This window comes from Chrysemys picta, chromosome 8 (assembly GCF_011386835.1).
Source record: "Chrysemys picta bellii isolate R12L10 chromosome 8, ASM1138683v2, whole genome shotgun sequence".
Classification (NCBI taxonomy): domain Eukaryota; kingdom Metazoa; phylum Chordata; order Testudines; family Emydidae; genus Chrysemys; species Chrysemys picta.
Window position 1 is genome coordinate 69,150,357 of NC_088798.1, and position 20,253 is coordinate 69,170,609.

General features: G+C 48.6%; 1 protein-coding gene across 22 annotated transcripts in view; it reads right to left on the reverse strand.

Moving 5' to 3' along the window:
- ATF6 (activating transcription factor 6) overlaps positions 1-20,253 on the reverse strand; it is a 357,879-nt gene that overhangs the window by 307,972 nt on the left and 29,654 nt on the right. For all 22 annotated transcript variants that reach the window (XR_010590059.1, XR_010590058.1, XM_065555768.1 and 19 more), the window contains one exon: positions 3,404-3,624. Coding sequence is in view for 20 of the 22 variants with exons in the window: in XM_065555768.1 (XP_065411840.1) it covers positions 3,404-3,624 (221 nt within the window). In the remaining 2 variants the exon portion in view is untranslated. The remainder of the gene's footprint in view (positions 1-3,403; positions 3,625-20,253) is intronic.

Consider the following 20,253-nt stretch of genomic DNA (forward strand, 5'->3'; position numbering starts at 1 on the left):
CCTAGTTGGCATCCCAATAGCCACTGCCCATGCCTTTTTGGGGTCCCCAGCACAGCCTCAGTAGATTTGTCATCCCCTCAGTCTCTCAATAAGCCAAAATAGACAAGGAAATAACAAGACTTAGACTCATAGACTTTAAGGCCCAAAGGGGACCATCATGATCATCTTGTCTGACCTGCACATCGCAGGCCACCGAACCTCGCCCACCCACTCCTGTAATAGACCCATAACCTCTGGCTTAGTTACTGAAGTCCTCAAATCATGGATTAAAGGCTTCAAGTTACAGAGAATCCGCCATTTACACTAGTTTAAACCTGCAAGTGACCCGTGCCCCATGCTGCAGAGAAAGGCAAAACCCCCCCCAGGTCTCCGCCATATGTGGATTCGGGAAGGAATTTTCCCCTGGGTCAGATTGGCAATCAATTAGACCCTGAGCATGTGGGCAAAACCCATCAGGTTGGGATCACATACTTGTGGGTGATGCTCGACAAAACACCTCAGGTATGAGGGGGTGAGTTCCCAATCAACCTCCCAAAACTGACATGGGTCAACACAACCTCCGAGACATACTGCAAGAATCAATAAGGGTTTGCAAAATGCCTTGAAATCCTTGGCTGAAAGGAGCTGAAGACATGGAGCTTACCCGGACATCTTTCAAAAGTTACATTACACATCCCAAATTGTATGTTCTGTGCAACATAAATACACAGAAGCCAGTCTGTCCAACAAAATTCACTCTAAGAAAACGTTTTCCCATATACTGTTGTTTCTAGCATACTTTGTAAATGTTTATTTTGTGCATGAAAGCACGCACTCCTTGCACTTTCATTCATCATTGCAAGCTCTGAAAAAGTCAGCAATGCTTAACATAACTTAAACAAAATAACTTTGTTTTGTTATGTGCCATTAATCATTCTGCAAAGCACTCCAATTCAAGCAGGTCACTACTTTTCTGATCTTTGTTAATTTACAAGAGGATTCCAAGTTATTTCCTTGCTACAAATGTTTTAAACTTCAGAAGACCATCTATATCATTCAAAGATGTAACAGCCAGATCATTGCTGCCACTTTTGGGATCTTTTCAGGAACAGTATCTGCTGAACAACAGAAGCCACCTAACAAGAATACCTGGCTAAATTTGCCTCCTGCTAAGGCTCATTTGTAGCTAATTCTAAAAACACTGCAGGTCCTGCACTATATTTAAGCTTGGCAGGATTCGATTTAAATGCATTGATGTCAGTAAATATTAATTTCAGCTGACACACTGAAATCAACAAAAAACATATCTATTGGGCAGTCGGTGGAAGTGCAGCCTCCCCCACGCACTCCCTGCAGCCACAGCCCCGCTCCGTCACTCACCAGCCAGGAGTGCAATAGCCATCCTCAGGCCGGAGCTGTTTAGTAGCAGAGTGGCCTCACCCGCAGCCGGGGGCTCGTCCTTGCAGCCCTGATTGCCGGTGTGTGCTCCACCAGACCAGGACCGCAGACTCCCCTGAATATTGTGTCCCAGTGTCTTGGGCACATCAGCCGTAAAGGGAGCCCCTGAAGTCTCGTTGCCAGCACCACAGCTAACCCTAACCTCAACCCTTCCCATCTTCCTTCTTAATTTCCCGCAGCTATAAAAATAAAAATAGTTAAAAATTAAAAAATAAACACATACATTAATCAAAACTGCAAAAAATAAAAACAGAATTCTGCCAGCCTAACTATATTTCCTGTTCTCACATGATCCTCTTGTGGAAAAGGATAGATTGCTACCTGACAGCTTTTTAAACCCAAGGGTGAACTTCTAAACGTTGGGATTAGATACTATCCTAACAGCTTGAGCCTCCAAGATCAGGCTAGAAACCAGACTCTTTTGCTTCCATGAGAGCATTTTTATTCTGTGAATTATAGTACTGCCTAGAGGCCCCAACCCACATCAAGACCCTGCTGAACTACTCCGCATGTACACACAGTGAGAGCCCCTAAAGAGCTAACAGTCTAAGTAGACAAGACAGACAAAGGCAAAACCCCCTCAAGTCTTACCTCTGTCATGACATCCAGCCTGCTGATCAAGGTTAGAGAAGTGACAAGCTGTGTCTATTCTTTCTCCTTTCCTTTTCCTACTCCCTTCCTCCTATCCTCTAACCACAATGAAATAAATACATCACCGTCCACATAACGCTGGGCCAATTCTTCACCCCCCGCATTTGCTTGTATGTTGTATCCCCATCTTCTACCCTTTGTCGGTTCGTCTGAAGGGATCATATCTCTGCTGTGTTTGTACATCACCCAGCCCAACTAGTACTATTATAATACAAATATTTAGTAAGAGTAAAAGGTGGAAGGAGAGGATAATATACTTTCCTATTTTGCAACTGGAGGACTGAGGAACAAAGAGGTTAAGTGTCTTGCCCAAGGTTACCCAATTAGCTCAAATCTCCCAAATCCCAGTCCAGTGCCCTAACTTCAGGGGCAGCCCTCCTTATCTGTGGTATGTGGGCACTTCCAGTCCCAGGCCAAGAATACACAGAAATAAATACTATCACTAAAATATTCATCCGAATACTTCAGAACTTTCTATAATAGCATGGGTTTGGTCCTAGAGATGGGTGAAGGCCCACAAATGCGAGGCTGGGTTGTCTTAGATTCAATGATTTACCCACTCATTGATTTACCAATGATAGACATACACACACATATACACAGAAAGCATAGACTAGTGCAGCGGTTCTCAAACTTCATTGCACCGCGACCCCCTTCTGACAACAAAAATTACTACATGACTCCAGGAGAAGGGACCGAAGCCTGAGCCCACCCGAGCCCTGCCGCCCCAGGCAGCGGGTGGGGTGGGGCGTGGCTCAAAGCCAAAGTCTGAGCCACACTGTCCTGGGGGTGGGTCAAAGCCAAAGCCCAAGTGCTTCAGCTCCAGACAGGGGGCCTGTAACATTAGCCTCGCCGCCCAGGGCTGAAGCCCTTGGGCTTCGGCCTCAGGCAGTGGGGCTTGGGCTTTGACTTTGGCCCTGAGCCCCAGAAATCTAACGCCAGCCCAGGTGACCCCATTAAAATGGGGTCGTGACCCACTTTGGGGTCCTGACCCACAGTTTGAGAACCACTGTACTGTCTTAAAAAAAATAAAAGGTATCCAGCAATCTCACACACCCTCTTTCCTGGTTAGACATTAGGAAAATATTTCTTCCTGGGTAGTTAGACAATGGAACTGTTTGCCAAGTGAGGCTTCTGAGCCCCAGACACCAGCGATGTGAAAGCACCCATCATTTCAGAGCTCCAGCCAGCAGAGCCAAGACGCCTTCTTCCTAAGGCTGCACAGCCCACAAGCACTCCCACACCATGTGCCAGCAGCTGAGGGGACAGGGGGTTTCAAACCTAACTTAACTACCATAAAACAGCTGGAACTTACATCCATGCATGTAGTTTGCGTAGTGGCTTGGAGGAGGGGTTTAGCCAGCGCTATTTTTCCACTCACTGAACTGCTTCCTGTAGCTGGTGCCAGTACATTCACAGTGGGATTGGACAGCTGCATGGTCCCTCCAGTGACAGCAATGACCGGCTGGGATGCAGGATGAACTCCAGGAGTCTGGAGCTGCACCATAGTGGACTGAGAAAGCACCAGTGGCTGACCTAGAATGGAGATAGAAAAACAATGGTCACTGAGTGTTCAGTGGGGGATGGGGAATATGTTCTTATACTATCAATTTGTGGAGGGTGGTTTTGATGCGAGGGTAGGGGGGCTTCACTCCCAAAACCACTTGGCACTGCTCCCTTTGGATTCAGTTCTTAAGCATCAATATACTCTCAAACAAAACAAGTCTGCAGGGTTCTATATTTATTCCCTCAATTTCATATCAGTTTATAAACCAAAACACAGCTCTTCCATCTGCCACACCACAAACTTAATCTGGGATCAGATAATCCATCTAGACTTTTTCTGACTCTTACACCATAACTGGTAATCAGATTTTGCACTGAGAATTTAGCTGGCAGTTTTGCTAATTATACACAAAGCAGACTAGAGTTCAGATCACTCTCCCAGAACTGTGCTGGCTCCTCAGGGCTCACAAGAGTAAACACCCGTTGGTGTCACAACAAGTGTGACAGCCTTAAGGAGGCTGTGATCCCTAAGCCTTTTAGCACCATCAACCCTTAACCAGGGGGCGGGGCTACTCAGGGAGACCAGGGCTTTAAAAACCCCGCTTCTAAGTGACCAAAGGAGCTAGAGACCAGGAGCGGCTAACAGGGGAGTTTTGCAAGGGAGTTTTTTACAGGGACTAGAACTCAACTTTCTTTAAACTTAAAAGCCAAAAACACCCCCTTGATATAAACAAAACAACAACAGAGGAACCAGCTGCAGGAGTAAAAAGAGAATGCAGGCAGAAGTTCAGCAACAGAGTGGGGGCTACCCAGTTTATTGCACCCAATGCACCATGTATGATTACCTGCCCTATGGGCAGGTGGCATATGTGTGCATTCGGTGCAAGGAGCTCTTGGCCCTCAGAGACCATGTACGGGCTTTGGAGACCAGAGTGGCTGAACTGGAGGAGCTGAGGGAGACAGAGAGGTACATAGATGAGACTTTCCTGGACACAGTAGAATGGTCCCACCCCCGGTCTGACAGCCTCTGTGCTGTTGAGGAGGATGAAAGTCCCAGGGAAGGAGAGCATCTAACTAGAGCAGAGGGAAACAATCCCATAGTTGGGACCCTCCTTCCAGATGATGTTGTGGTATCCTCTCGCACTGAGGATCTCTCTCCGGGGGAGGGAACTCCAGCTATTAGAAAGAGACAGGTAGTAATGGGTAATTCGATCATTAGAAACATAGACAGCTGGGTTTGCGATGACCGGGAGAACCGCATGGTGACTTGCCTGCCTGGTGCAAAGGTTGCGGATCTCTCAAGACATTTAGATAGACTTATGTGTAGTGTTGGGGAGCAGCTGGTGGTCATGGTACACGTAGGTACCAATGACATAGGGAAGGATAGGAGAGAGGTCCTGGAGGCCAAATTTCAACTGCTAGGTAAGAGACTGAAGTCCAGGACTTCCATGGTAGCATTTTCTGAGATGCTCCCAGTTCCACACGCAGGGCCAGTTAGTCAGGCAGAACTGCAGAGTCTCAATGTGTGGATGAGACAATGGTGTAGGGAGGAGGAGTTTAGATTTATTAGGAACTGAGGAAACTTTTGGGAAGGAGGGAGCCTATACAGGAAGGATGGGCTCCACCTAAACCAAAATGGAACCAGATTGCTGGCATTTAACATTAAAAAGGTTGTAGAGCAGTTTTAAACTAAGGGCTGGGGGAAAGCCGACAGGTGCGGAGTAGCACATGGTTCGGACATCCCTTAGGGGAAGATCTATTAATAGAGAATCTCTATGTCCTAGTAAGGACGAGAGGATAGAAAATGGTAAAATACAGGCAGGGTCTGATCAGAAACAGTCAAATAAAAAAGAGTCCCATTCAATTACATCGTGTAATGGCAGACAGCCAAAAGGAGACAAGTTTTTAAAGTGCATATATACCAATGCTAGAAGTCTAAATAATAAAATGGGTGAACTAGAGTGCCTCATATTAAATGAGGATATTGATATAATAGGCATCACAGAAACTTGGTGGAATGAGGCTAATCAATGGGATACAGAAATACCAGGGTACAAAATATATCAGAAGGACAGGACAAGTCGTGCTGGTGAGGGAGTGGCATAATATGTGAAAGAAGGCATAGAATCAAATGTAGTAAAAATCGTAAATGAATCAAACTGTACCATAGAATCTCTTTGGATAGAAATTCCATGCTCTAATAATAAGAATATAGCAGTAGGGATATATTACCAACCACCTGACTAGGATGGTGATAGTGACTGTGAAATGCTCAGGGAGATTAGAGAGGCTATTAAAATAAAAAACTCAATAATAATAATGGGGGATTTCAATTATCCCCAAATTTACTGGGTTCGTCACTTCAGGACGGGATGCAGAGATAAAGTTTCTTGACAGCTTAAATCACTGCTTCTGGGAGCAGCTGGTCCTGGAACCCACCAGAGGAGAGGCAATTCTTGATTTAGTCCTAAGTGGAGCACAGGATCTGGTCCAAGGGTGAATATGCTTGGTAATAGTGACCATAATATAATTAAATTTAATATCCCTGTGGCAGAAAAAACACCACAGCGGCCCAACACTGTAGCATTTAATTTCAGAAAGGGGAACTACACAAAAATGAGGCAGATACTTAAACAGAAATTAAAGGGTACAGTGCCAGAAGTGAAATCTCTGCAAGCTGCGTGGAAACTTTTTAAAGACATCATAATAGAGGCTCAACTTAAATGTATAACCCAAATTAAAAAATGTAGTAAGAGAACCAAAAAAGAGCCACCGTGGCTAAACTACAAAGTAAAAGAAGCAGTGAGAGGCAAAAAGGCATCTTTTCAAAAGTGGAAGTTAAATCCTAGTGAAGAAAATAGAAAGGAGCATAAACACTGGCAAATGAACTGTAAAAATTCAATTAGGAAGGCCAAAAAAGAATTTGAGGAACAGTTAGCCAAACACTCAAAAAGTAATAGCAATTTTTTTTTTAAGTACATCAGAAGCAAGAAGCCTGCTAAACAACCAGTGGGCCCACTGGACGGTCGAGGTGCTAAAGGAGCATTCAAGGATGATAAGGCCATTGCGGAGAAACTAAATGAATTCTTTGCATCAGTCTTCATGGCTGCGGATGTGAAGGAGATACCCAAACCTGAGCCATTCTTTTTAGGTGACAGATATGAGGAACTGTCCCAAGTTGAGGTATCATTAGAGGAGGTTTTGGAACAAATTGATAAATTAAATAGTAATAAGTCACCAGGACCAGACGGTATTCACCCAAGAGTTCTGAAGGAACTCAAATGTGAAATTGCAGAAATACTAACTGTAGTCTGTAACCTATCATTTAAACCAGCTTCTGTACCAGATGACTGGAAGATAGCTAATGTGATGCCAATTTTTAAAAAGGATTCCAGAGGTGATCCCGGCAATTACAGGCCTGTAAGCCTGACTTCAGTACTGGGCAAATTGGTTGAAACTAATAAAGAGCAGAATTGTCAGACATATAGATTAATATAATTTGTTGAGGAAGAGTCAACATGGTTTTAGTAAAGGGAAATCATGCCTCACCAATCTACTAAAATTCTTTGAGAGAGTCAACAAGCATGTGGACCAAGGGGATCCAGCAGACATAGTGCACTTAGATTTTCAGAAAGCCTTTGACAAGGTCCCTCACCAAAGGCTCTTATGCAAAGTAAGCTGCCATGGGATAAGAGGGAAGGTGCTCTCATGGATTGGCAACTGGTTAAAAGACAGGAAACAAAGGGTAGGAATAAATGGTCAGTTTTCAGAATGGAGAGAGGTAAATAGTGATGTCATAGAATCATAGAATGTCAGGGTTGGAAGGCCCCCTCAAGGATTGAACTCATAACCCTGGGTTTAGCAGGCCAATGCTCAAACCACTGAGCTATCCTTCCCTCCGCCCCCCCCCCCAGGCCCCCAGGGATCTGTTCTGGGACCAGTCCTATTCAACATGTTCATAAATGAGCTAGAAAAAGGGGTAAACAGTGAGGTGGCAAAATTTGCAGATGATACAAAATTACTTAAGATAGTTAAGACCCAGGCAGACTGCAAAGAGCTACAAAAGTATCTCTCAAAACTGGGTGACTGGGCAACAAAATGGCAGATGAAATTTAATGTTGATAAATGAAACTTGAGACCATTACTCCTTGTTCTGTCATCTGCTACCACTGAGAACAGTCTAGATCCATCCTCTTTGGAACCCCCTTTCAGGTAGTTGAAAGCAACTATCAAATCCCCCCTCATTCATCTCTTCTACAGACTAAACAAGCCCAGTTCCCTCAACCTCTCCTCATAAGTCATGTGCTCCAGCCCCCTAATCATTTTTGTTGCCCTCCACTGGACTCTTTCCAATTTTTCCACATCCTTCTTGTAGTGTGGGGCCCAAAACTGGACACAATACTCCAGATGAGGCCTCATCAATGTCGATTCGAGGGGAATGATCACGTCCCTCGATCTGCTGGCAATGCCCCTACTTATACAGCCCAAAATGCTGTTAGCCTTCTTGGCAACAAAGTAAAGAACAGAATTGTCAGACACCTAGATTAACATAATTTGTTGGGGAAGAGTCAACATGCTTTTTGTAAAGGGAAATCATGCTTCTCCAGTCTTCTAGAATTCCTTGAGGGGGTCAATAAATGTGTGTATAAGGGGAATCTAGTGGATATAGTGTACTTAGATTTTCAGAAAGCCTTTGACAAGGTCCCTCACCAAAGGCTCATAAGCAAAATAAGCTGTCATGGGATAAGAGGGAAGGTGCTCTCATGGATTGGTAACTGGTTAAAAGATACGAAACAAAGGGTACGAATAAATGGTCAATTTTCAGAATGGAGAGAGGTAAATAGTGATGTCCTCCAGGGGTCTGTATTGGGACCAGTCTTATTCAACATATTCATAACTGATCTGGAAAAGCGGGAAAGCAGTGAAGTGGCAAAATTTGTAGATGATACAAAACTACTAAAGATAGTTAATTCCCAAGCAGACTGCGAAGAGTTATAAAAGTATCTCACAAAACTGGGTGACTAGGCAACAAAATGGCAGATGAAATTTAATGCTGATAAATGCAAAGTAAAGCACAGTGGAAAACATAATCCGGACTTTACATATAAAATGATGGGGTCTAAATTAGCTGTTACCACTCAAGAAAAAGATCTTGGAGTCACTGTGGATAGTTCTCTGAAAATATCCACTCAATGTGCAGCGGCAGTCAAAAAAGCTAACAGAATGCTGAAAATAATAAAGAAAGGGATAGATAATAGGACAGAAAAATATCATATTGCCTCTATATAAATCCATGGCATGTCCACATCTTGAATACTGTGTGCAGATGTGGTCACCCCATCTCAAAAAAGATATATTGGAATTGGAAAAGGTTCAGAAAAGGGCAACAAAAATGTGTAGGGGTATGGAATGACTTCCGTCTGAGGAGAGATTAATAAGACTTGGACTTTTCAGCTTGGAAAAGAGACGGCTAAGGGGAGATATGATTGAGGTCTATAAAATCATGACTAGTGTAGAGAAAGTAGATAAGGAAGTGTTGTTTACTACTTCTCATAACACAAGAACTAGGGGTCACCAAATGAAATTAATAGGCAGCAGGTTTAAAATAAATAAAAGGGAAGTATTTCTTCACACAAAGCAGAGTCAACCTGTGGAACTCCTTGCCAGAGGATGTTGTGAAGGCCAAGACCATAACAGGGTTCAAAAAAGAACTAGATAAATTTATGGAGGATAGGTCCTTCAATGGCTATTAGCCAGGATGGGCAGGAATAGTGTTCCTAGCCCAGAGGTGGGCAAACTACGGCCCGCAGGACCCTCCTGCCCAGCCCCTGAGCTCCTGGCCCGGGAGGCTAGCCCCCTCCCCCGCAGCCTCAGCTCACTGCACCGCCAGCACAATGCTGTGGGCGGCGGGGCTGTGAGTTCTTGCTGGGCAGTGCAGCTGCAGAGCCGCGGCCTGACCCGGTGCTCTGTGCTGCGCGTTGGCATGGCTGGCTCCAGCCGGGCAGCACAGCTGCCTGTCCTGGTGCTCTGGGTGGCGTGGCTGTAGCACCGCCAGCCACCAGTGCTCCAGGCAGCGCGGTAAGGGGCAGGGAGCGGGGGGTTGGATAGATGACAGGGAAGTTTGGGGTGTTGGTCAGGGGGCAGGGGTGTGGATAGGGGTCAGGGTGGTCAGAGGGCGGGGAATGGGGGGTTGAATGGGGGCAGGGGTCTTGGGGGTCAGTCAGGAAGGAGGGGGGGTTGGATGGGGCGGTGGGGGGCAGTCAGGGGACAGGGAGTGGGAGGGTGGGTGGATGAGGCAGGGATCCCAGGGGGGGCCATCAGGGGGTGAGAAGTAGGGGGGGTCGGATGGGGGTGGGGACTGCACCACGCCTGGCTGTTTGGGGAAGCACAGCCTCCCCTAACGGGCCCTCCATACAGTTTCGGAATCCTAATGTGGCCCTCAGGCCAAAAAGTTTTCCTGCCCCTGCCCTAGCCTCTGTTTGCCAGAAGCTGGGAATGAGCGACAGGGGATGGATCACTTGAGGATTACCTGTTCTGTTCATTCTCTCTGGGACACCTGGCACTGGCCACTGTCGGAAGACAGGATACTGGGCTAGATGGACCTTTGGTCTGACCCAGTATGTCTGTTCTTATGTTATGTTCTTATCATTAACTCCAAATACGACTAATGTATAGCACTTTATAAATATTAACTAGTCTATTAAATATTCTTCTCACCCCCACAATAGAGATGTTATCCCCCATAAGAGATGGAGACACCAAGGCACAGACAGATAAAGTGACTTGCCCAAGGATACCACAGGAAATCTGTTGCAAAGCCAGGAATAGAACACAGGTGCTTTAACTCTGGGGGAAAAGGCTACTTACCATTACATGTAGCTCTACCTCTGCACAGTCACACTCACGGGATTCAAGGCAACTGCACTGCAATGATCCAGAACCTAATGCCCCATTGGGGGTTGCACAAGCATCACTTTGAGGCACCAAATGTTCAGAGGTTATATAGAGGTTGGTGCTAGCCCTAAGCACCTCAGGTCCTCTCTCCTCAGCTCCAGTCTAAGCACATGTAGGGAACTCCAAGAAGGAGGGGAGTGTGAACATGAGGAAGCATCCCTTGAAGAACTACATTTATTGGCAAACAACCTCTTCTTCTGCAGGGACTCTGCTATGTGGAGCCCCCACTCCATAATGGTAATGGGAAAGAGACACTCCTGCCTTCAGTGGGCCCTGATTAATTAAAGGGAAAGCTGAAAAAGGAGATCACCCCATCAGCCCCACAGAAAAACTAACCCTGACTTGCTGTGCCAGCCCACCTCCCATTGGAGGATGCGAATGGTGCTCCAGAGCAGGAGCTTAGCCCTGCCCATGTGGGGACAGGCCATCTAGTTGGTGGGCCAACTGACTGGCACAGGGGCGGTGCTGGAAGAAGTTTGTACAAGTTTGAGCAAAGAGCACATATGGAGGGAGCAGGGCCAAATGAAGCCTGAACCCGAGCTAGGAGATGTCCCAGGGAGCAGGAGAAGTTTTCAGCCTGGCTGTGGTTGTACGAGTAGCTCAGACCTGTGAAGAAAACCCTACTAGCACAGCAGTCACAGAAACAGGCAGCTGGAGACACAGCAAGGACGAGCATTCACCACCCTGAGCTTACACTGCACCCAAGCATCAGCTACTGCAAACGGCGGGGTGGGGGGGAGAGTTGGGTGGTTAAGTGAAGAATACTCAGTTATGTAAGCACTGGGGATTCTGCAATGCTTTACTGTTAGAGTTAGGTGTTTCTTCTCCAAGGGCCACTTAATGGTCACTTTATAGAATCACAGAATCATAGAATATCAGAGTTGGAAGGGACCTCAAGAGGTCATCTAGTCCAACCCCCTGCTCAAAGCAGGACCAATTCCCAACTAAATCATCCCAGCCAGGGCTTTGTCAAGCCGGGCCTTAAAAACCTCCAAGGAAGGAGACTCCACCACCTCCCTAGGTAACGCATTCCAGTGTTTCACCACCCTCCTAGTGAAATAGTTTTTCCTGATATCCAACCTGGACCTCCCCCACTGCAACTTGAGACCATTGCTCCTTGTTCTGTCGTCTGCCACCACTGAGAACAGCCGAGCTCCATCCTCTTTGGAACCCCCCTTCAGGTAGTTGAAGGCTGCTATCAAATCCCCCCTCATTCTTCTCTTCTGGAGACTAAACAATCCCAGTTCCCTCAGCCTCTCCTCATAAGTCATGTGCTCCAGACCCCTAATCATTTTTGTTGCCCTCCGCTGGACTCTTTCCAATTTTTCCACATCCTTCTTGTAGTGTGGGGCCCAAAACTGGACACAGTACTCCAGATGAGGCCTCACCAATGTCGAATAAAGGGGAACGATCACGTCCCTCGATCTGCTGGCAATGCCCCTACTTATACAGCCCAAAATGCCGTTAGCCTTCTTGGCAACAAGAGCACACTGTTGACTCATATCCAGCTTCTCGTCCACTGTGACCCCTAGGTCCTTTTCTGCAGAACTGCTACCTAGCCATTCGGTCCCTAGTCTGTAGCAGTGCATGGGATTCTTCCGTCCTAAGTGCAGGACTCTGCACTTGTCCTTGTTGAACCTCATCAGGTTTTTTTCGGCCCAATCTTCTAATTTGTCTAGGTCCCTCTGTATCCGATCCCTACCCTCTAGTGTATCTACCACGCCTCCTAGTTTAGTGTCATCTGCAAACTTGCTGAGAGTGCAGTCCACACCATCCTCCAGATCATTAATAAAGATATTAAACAAAACCGGCCCCAGGACCGACCCTTGGGGCACTCCGCTTGAAACCGGCTGCCAACTAGACATGGAGCCATTGATCACTACCCGTTGAGCCCGACGATCTAGCCAGCTTTCTATCCACCATTCATCCAGCCCATACTTCTTTAACTTGGCGGCAAGAATACTGTGGGAGACCGTATCAAAAGCTTTGCTAAAGTCAAGGAATAACACATCCACTGCTTTCCCCTCATCCACAGACCCAGTTATCTCATCATAGAAGGCAATTAGGTTAGTCAGGCACGACTTCCCCTTCGTGAATCCATGCTGACTGTTCCTGATCACTTTCCTCTCCTCTAAATGTTTCATAATTGATTCCTTGAGGACCTGCTCCATGATTTTTCCAGGGACTGAGGTGAGGCTGACTGGTCTGTAGTTCCCCGGATCCTCCTTCTTCCCTTTTTTAAAGATGGGCACTACATTAGCCTTTTTCCAGTCATCTGGGACCTCCCCCGATCGCCATGAGTTTTCAAAAATAATGGCTAATGGCTCTGCAATCTCACCCGCCAACTCCTTTAGCACCCTTGGATGCAGCGCATCCGGCCCCATGGACTTGTGCACGTCCAGTTTTTCTAAATAGTCCCGAACCACTTCTTTCTCCACAGAGGGTTGGTCACCTTCTCCCCATGCTGTACTGCCCAGTGCAGCAGTCTGGGAGCTGACCTTGTGCGTGAAGACAGAGGCAAAAAAATCATCGAGTACATTAGCTTTTTCCACATCCTCGGTCACTAGGTTGCCTCCCTCATTCAGTAAGGGGCCCACACTTTCCTTGACTTTCTTCTTGTTGCTAACATACCTGAAGAAACCCTTCTTGTTACTCTTAACATCTCTTGCTAACTGCAACTCCAAGTGTGATTTGGCCTTCCTGATTTCACTCCTGCACGCCTGAGCAATATTTTTATACTCCTCCCTGGTCATTTGTCCAATCTTCCACTTCTTGTAAGCTTCTTTTTTGCGTTTAAGATCAGCAAGGATTTCACTGTTTAGCCAAGCTGGTCGCCTGCCATATTTACTATTCTTTCTACACATCGGGATGGTTTGTTCCTGCAACCTCAATAAGGATTCTTTAAAATACAGCCAGCTCTCCTGGACCCCTTTGCCCTTCATGTTATTCTCCCAGGGGATTCTGCCCATCTGTTCCCTGAGGGAGTCAAAGTCTGCTTTTCTGAAGTCCAGGGTCCGTATTCTGCTGCTCTCCTTTCTTCCTTGTGTCAGGATCCTGAACTCGACCATCTCATGGTCACTGCCTCCCAGGTTCCCATCCACTTTTGCTTCCCCTACTAGTTCTTCTCTGTTTGTGAGTAGCAGGTCAAGAAAAGCTTTGCCCCTAGTTGGTTCCTCCAGCACTTGCACCAGGAAATTGTCCCCTACACTATCCAAAAATTTCCTGGATTGCCTGTGCACCGCTGTATTGCTCTCCCAGCAGATATCAGGGTGATTAAAGTCTCCCATGAGAACCAGGGCCTGCGATCTAGCAACTTCTGCTAGTTGCCAGAAGAAAGCCTCGTCCACCTCATGCCCCTGGTCTGGTGGTCTATAGCAGACTCCAACCACGACATCACCCTTGTTGCTCACACTTCTCAACTTTATCCAGAGACTCTCAGGTTTTTCTGCAGTTTCATACCGGAGCTCTGAGCAGTCATACTCCTCTCTTACATACAACGCAACTCCCCCACCTTTCATTAGTTGTGGTTATGCATCCACATAAAGTCATTGCTATTGTGTCTGAGAACAGGGTAAATCCTTGCCTCCTCAAGGACATGGCTTAAACTGAGCCGGTACTCAGCGGCACAGCACATTGGCACAGGCTGCAGCCTATAGATACAGGCACTTGCTAAGTAAGACGCAGGTATAAGTTAAGGCAGTAAAGCATAGAGCCTACAAGCCTCAAGGCCGTTAGTACAATAGCTTAGCTAAGCTAATCAAGGCATACGGCCCAAAAAGCATAAGCAGCTAACCAGGATAATCCTAGATCATAAGATAGCACAAGATGAAATGCTGTAATAAACAAGTATGACTGAAGTGCAGACAGGTAACCACAAGATGCCAGTTAATATCAGATTCAGATATGCTAAGTTTGGAGCAGCAGCAGCAGCAGACAGACTACAAGAATGCCATGGTAACTAATTGACATACATGCTAATAAGCTTGAGGTAAAAGGACTAGTAACCTACGGGAGAAGGACACCCCAACATTAGTAAGGGAAGGAAATACAAATAAGAAAAAGGGGCTGAAACCTCTACTGAATATGCATAGTGGGAGTCAGCATAACACAATACAAAAGTTGTATCCCAGCCTGCGTGCCCTGGGAGGTGGCAGAATGACAACCCCAGGTGGTGGTGGTGATGATGGTGGGGGTGATGACAGGCTTTTTCTGCAAGAGATGGTGAGAGTATATGGATGCTCAGACCATCTTATATTATTTATCTACTTTGCTGGGCTGGAGTGTTTGTGATTTTGCCAACTGCACTAAAAAAACATTACAGGGACAGAACGTCATTCCTAAACATAACTATCTCCTTCGTGCATACCGGGGGCCTCGTAATAACTAGTATTTCTGGGACTGGTCACAAACAGAACCCTGCCAAACCACAGAATGCAAATTAACACATGATCAGGCAACACTGCCTCATGCTATCGTCTTGCTCTCCAAAGTCTAGGCCCCCATTAAAAAAGCATAAGGGACAGTTTGCAAGCAGTTTTTCAACCAATATGAATCGGTAGAAAAACTGATTTCATTCAAATCAGTCACTGCACCACCTGAAACCTTGGAAGTGTGGAAACTTCAGAAGACTGCTGAGATTGAAAGTTTATGCATCTTTGGAGCTAGAATACAATGTTCAGCTCTGATGGGGAAGTTACTAAGCTTCCTCCAGGAACTAAAATTGGTGGTGGGGAGGGGGAAGGAAGGCGGAAGGTTGGTATTTACTGCAGAACCCAGGACAATTCCAAAGAAGTACTATCCCCCTTGGGGGGAAACTGAACATACTGGTTCAGACTGGGTTCAACAGGCCAAGGAGGCAAAGAAAGGGCATAGAGGAACAGCCTGAACTGCCTCAGAGTCCCTCAATCTGATACAAAAAGTGACATGAGATTGTAACCAAGAGGGCAAAACCCCACTAGAAGGATTGGAAGGACTGGAACTGCCCAGGTCTCAATGTGGAAGATGGGTCACACCTGATGCACTTAGCATGTGTGAAGATTTGTTGTTTTAGGATACGTTTTCTATGTATTGCTTCTTTCCTAAATAAATGTACTGTGGTGTGTGAAATCTGTCTGGTCAGTGGTAAAGAGGACCACTGCGTCATTCAGTGCATGGGATGAATGCTGCTGAAATAATGAGCAGCTATTCAACACTTTGTTTTAATGTATGGCCAGACACTGCTCTGAAGATGAACTAGTCATTTCCTCATGGGGTTTTCTATGGTGATCACTACAGTATCCAAGTGCTTCACAAATATTAATACACCCCTATAAAAGGAAGGAGTATTATCCCCATTGTACAGATGGGGAACTGAGGCATTAAGGAAACACAGATAAGGAAATTCATGAATTCATTAATGTAAAATGTATCCACTAACTGAGAGGTGGGCAAACTATGGCCCGCGGGCCACATCCATTCCACGGGACCCTCCTGCCCAGCCCCTGAGCTCCTGGCCCAGGAGGCTAGCCCCTGGCCACTTCCCTGCTGTTCCCCCTCCCCCGCAGCCTCAGCTCACTGCGCCGCCAGCGCAATGCTCTGGGCGGTGGGGCTGCGAGCTCCTGGGGCAGCGCAGTTGCGGAGCCCAGCCTGATCCGGTGCTCCATGCTGCGCGGTGGCGTGGCTTGCTCCAGCCGGGCGGCGCGGCTGTAGTGCCGCCAACCACCAGTGCTCTAGGCAGTGCAGTAAGGGGACGGGCGGATAGAGGACAGGGGAGTTCGGGGGGTGGGGGTGTGGATAGGGGTCAGGGCAGTCAGAGGGTGGGGAACAGGGGGGTTGAATGGGGGTAGGTGTCCCGGGGGGCAGTCAGGAAGAAGGGGGGTTGGATGGGGTGATGGGGGGGGCAGTCAGGTGCAGGGGTTCTGGGGGTCGTCAGGGGACAGGGAGAAGGGGTGGTTGGATAGGGCAGGGATCCTGGGGGGGCAGTCAGGAATGAGAGGAGGAGTTAGATGGGGCGGTGGGGGCAGTCAGGGGCGGGGGTTCCGGGGGCAGTCAGGGGACAGAGAATGGGGGGGGGTGTATGGGGCAGGGGTCCTGGGGCGGGGGGCTCAGGGAACGGGGGAGTTGGATGGGGCAGGAGTCTCAGGGGGCCGTCAGGGGGCAAGAAGCAGGGGGGGGGGAATGGATGGGGGCGGGGGCCGGGTTTTTAAAAGAGAAACAGCCTCCCCTAACCAGCCCTCCAAACTATTTCAGAAACCTGATGCGGCCTTCAGGCCAAAAAGTTTGCCCGCCCCTGCACTAACTTCAGGTGCCCTATTTGAAACACCTAGGACTAGTTTTTCAGAGAACTTAGCACATACAGCACTTCGTATGTTCAAAGCTCCTAATGAACTCAGCTGCAGATGTTCTAAGAACTCACACTTGCACATCAGACCCTGAACTTGTGGGTGGGAGGACCCCACTTGCTGAACAGGAGTTTGACCACACAGGCTGTTTGAGAGACCATTCATGCTTTTCCTATGTCCACCAGGAAATCCTATCTGCCAGATCATCCTCCTTTGCTAGATGCAATACCAGATATATGTTGTGCTATTGTAGTGACTCGTTGTGGCTCCCCTCCTGCCCAGGGGAGGGAATACCCTTATAGACACCCAAGTGGGCGGAGCCTTCACCACCTGTTCCCGCCCCCCGGAAGTCAAAGGGCGGGACAGGAAGTATAAAAGCCGGCCGCCAGAGCTCAGTGGGGCCCCAGCCACCACAGGGAGCAGACGTACAGCGGGGAGCTCGCGGCCGGGAGACCTCCGAGGCCGTGACCCTAACTGGCCGGAGTTACCCCGAGCCCACTACAAGGAGGAACCACCGGAGCCCCTCCGCTCCCGTCATTGGGACGAGCCGGTGGAACTCCCCCACACCAACCCCGAAGGCGAGATGCCACCGGAGCCACTCCGGCCCTGCTGTTACCCGGAGGAGCCGCCTGAGCTCAATTGGCCGGATTTTCCTGAGGAGCTGCCGGACCTGCCACCAAGCCCCGGACGAGAGGAACCCATGCTGGTGGACTGGACTGGGCCTGGCACCACGGACGAGGTAGGCCCTGAGGGGGAACCTGGAAGTAGCCTGGGGGTAGCCAACCCCGGTCAGGCTGTAGACACATATGAGCCGATGTCAGTGTGTTTCGGTTCGGACACCCCACTGACTCGCAGCGGCAGTGGCTGCTGTTAGGGCCCCGGGCGGGGATGCAGTGGAGTGGGTGGGCCTGCGTCCCCCCCTGCCACCCCGCTCACGGGTGGCTGGCTTCCCCCTCACCCAACGCTCAGGCATAGGGTCCTGGGCCTATCCTAGTCACTACATTGTTGCTCAGCCCCTGCACCAGAGGGCCTGAGCTCCCTATTATATTCATCCGAAGAAGTGGGCTGTAGTCCACGAAAGCTTATGCTCTAATAAATTTGTTAGTCTCTAAGGTGCCACAAGTCCTCCTGTTCTTCTTTTTGCGGATACAGACTAACACGGCTGCTACTCTGAAACTTTCCCTATTATATTGTTGGTCAGCCCCTGCACGAAGAGGGCCTGAGCTCCTTATCTGTTATATTGTGCGCAGCTCCTGTGCCAAAGGACCTGAGCCCGGACCCAGCGAATTGTACCGCTGTCCCACTGGTTGTGAGCTGGTGTGGCTCCCCTCCTGCCCGGGAGGGTTGAACCCCGGCACGAACCTTCTACAGCTATATTCACAACTCCATGAATTTGCCACTTCCTTGCACACAGTCTGGGAACAAGCGCTTTCTTGCTTATGAGAATACATAACAGTGGTGTTGTCCATAAGCATCTGTTCTACTTTTCCTATAAGTTGAGGTAGCATGGATTTCTGAGCGCATGGGATGGCTCATAGTTCTAGCAGATTGGTTCCCCATTGATTCCAAAGTCACTAGCAGTGCATGCCACAGTCCAGCTTGGATGCATCTGGACTGCTTTTGCTGAGGGAGCTGGAGGAATGCAGAGGACTCCTCTTAAACTGTATTTTGTGGGGCTCCACCAACTTATCTGCTTTGGGATCTTTGGGGATATGCAGAACATCAGGACAAGATTGTCCACATTGAATCTGTAGTTCTGTGACTGACAACTGGAGCTTGAGACAGGCTTGGGGAGAGTGAAGACTGGGCAGCTATATCTGTCTGGAGGGTATGTCTCTGGGCCAAAGAGCACCTGCATCCATCTTGGGAAAGGCCCTAGGGCAGGAAGTGCTCCATTTAAAGCCCTAAAAGGGCTCTGATGTAGTTGGCACCAAGGTAAAACTAAAAATGGACAAAATTACTTTAACAACTTACAAAAGCTCTAAAACTTCCTAGGTTATCTAGACTCGGGATATGTCTAGACTGCAGACATCAGAGGTGTGATTGCAGCCCAGGTTGGCATACCAATAGTACCTTTAATCTAGCTAGCACAGCTAAAAATACTAGTGTAGCTGCGGCAACACGGGCTTCAGCATGTACTTGCACTGCTAGCCCATGCTGAAATCTGTGCTACGCCTTCGCTGCTACTTTTACCTGTGCTAGCTAGATTAAAGCTCGTGCAGGTATGCCAACCCATGCCGCAATCACACCTCCGACTGCAATGCAGACACACCCTGAGTAAAAATCCTAAAACAAGTGAGTCCAAATTGGCACAGTTTTCCAGAAGGTTCCAGATCACTGAGGCGCAGACACCATGGAGCCATAAGTGGGAATATGCAGTGACTCCCTGGAGTACATTTTCCATTTCAGAACTAGACCCCGTTCCAGCACGGTCCAGAATTGCAGTGCTCAGAGGATGATATGACAAAATAAGAATTCTGGTACCAGGTCGTACAGTGTAATGATTACTGCTGATTGCCCCACTTACTCACTAGTCAAGTAGGGTTGGCAACTTTCTACTCGCACGAAACTAAACACCTTTGCCCCACCCCCAGCCCCCTCCACCCATTCTCCGAGGCCCCACCCCCACTCACTCCATCCCCCCCTCCCTCTGTCACTTGCTCTCCCCACACTCACTCACTCGCTCATTTTCACCGGGCTGGCTCAGGGGGCTGGGTTGCAGGAGGGGGTGAGGGCTCTGGGTGGGAGTGCAGGCTCCAGGGTGGGGCCAAAAATTAGGAGTTCAGGGTGCGGGAGGGGGCTCCGGGGTGGGGCAGGTGGTTGGGATGCAGGGGGGGGAGGGTGAGGGCTCTGGGGTGGGGCCAGAAATTAGGGGTTCAGGGTGCAGGAGGGGGCTATGGACTGACCCAGTGGATTGGGATGCAGGAGGGAGTGAGGGCTCCGGCTGGGGATGCAGGCTCTGGGGTGGGGCCAGGGATGATGGGTTTAGGGTGCAGGAGGGGGCTCCAGGCTGGGGCTGAGCAATTTGGAGTGCAGGAAGGGGCTCCGGACTGGTACAGGGGGTTGGGGTAAGGGAGCGGTGAGGACTCTAGCTGGGGGTGCAGGCTCTGCGGTGGGGCCAAGAATAAGGAGTTTGGGGTGCAGAAGGGGGCTCCGGGTTGGGGCTGAGGGGTTTGACATGCAGGAGGGGGCTCCAGACTGGTGCAGGGGGTTGGAGTGCAGAGGGAGTGAGGGCTCCGGCTGGGGGTGCAGGCTCTGGGGTGGGGTGGGGGATGAAGAGTTTGGTGTGCAGGAAGGTACTCTGTTCTGGGGCTGAGGGGTTCGGAGGGGGTTCATGGCTAGGGAAGGGGGCTGGGGCACGGGAGGGGGTGCAGGCTCCAGGTGG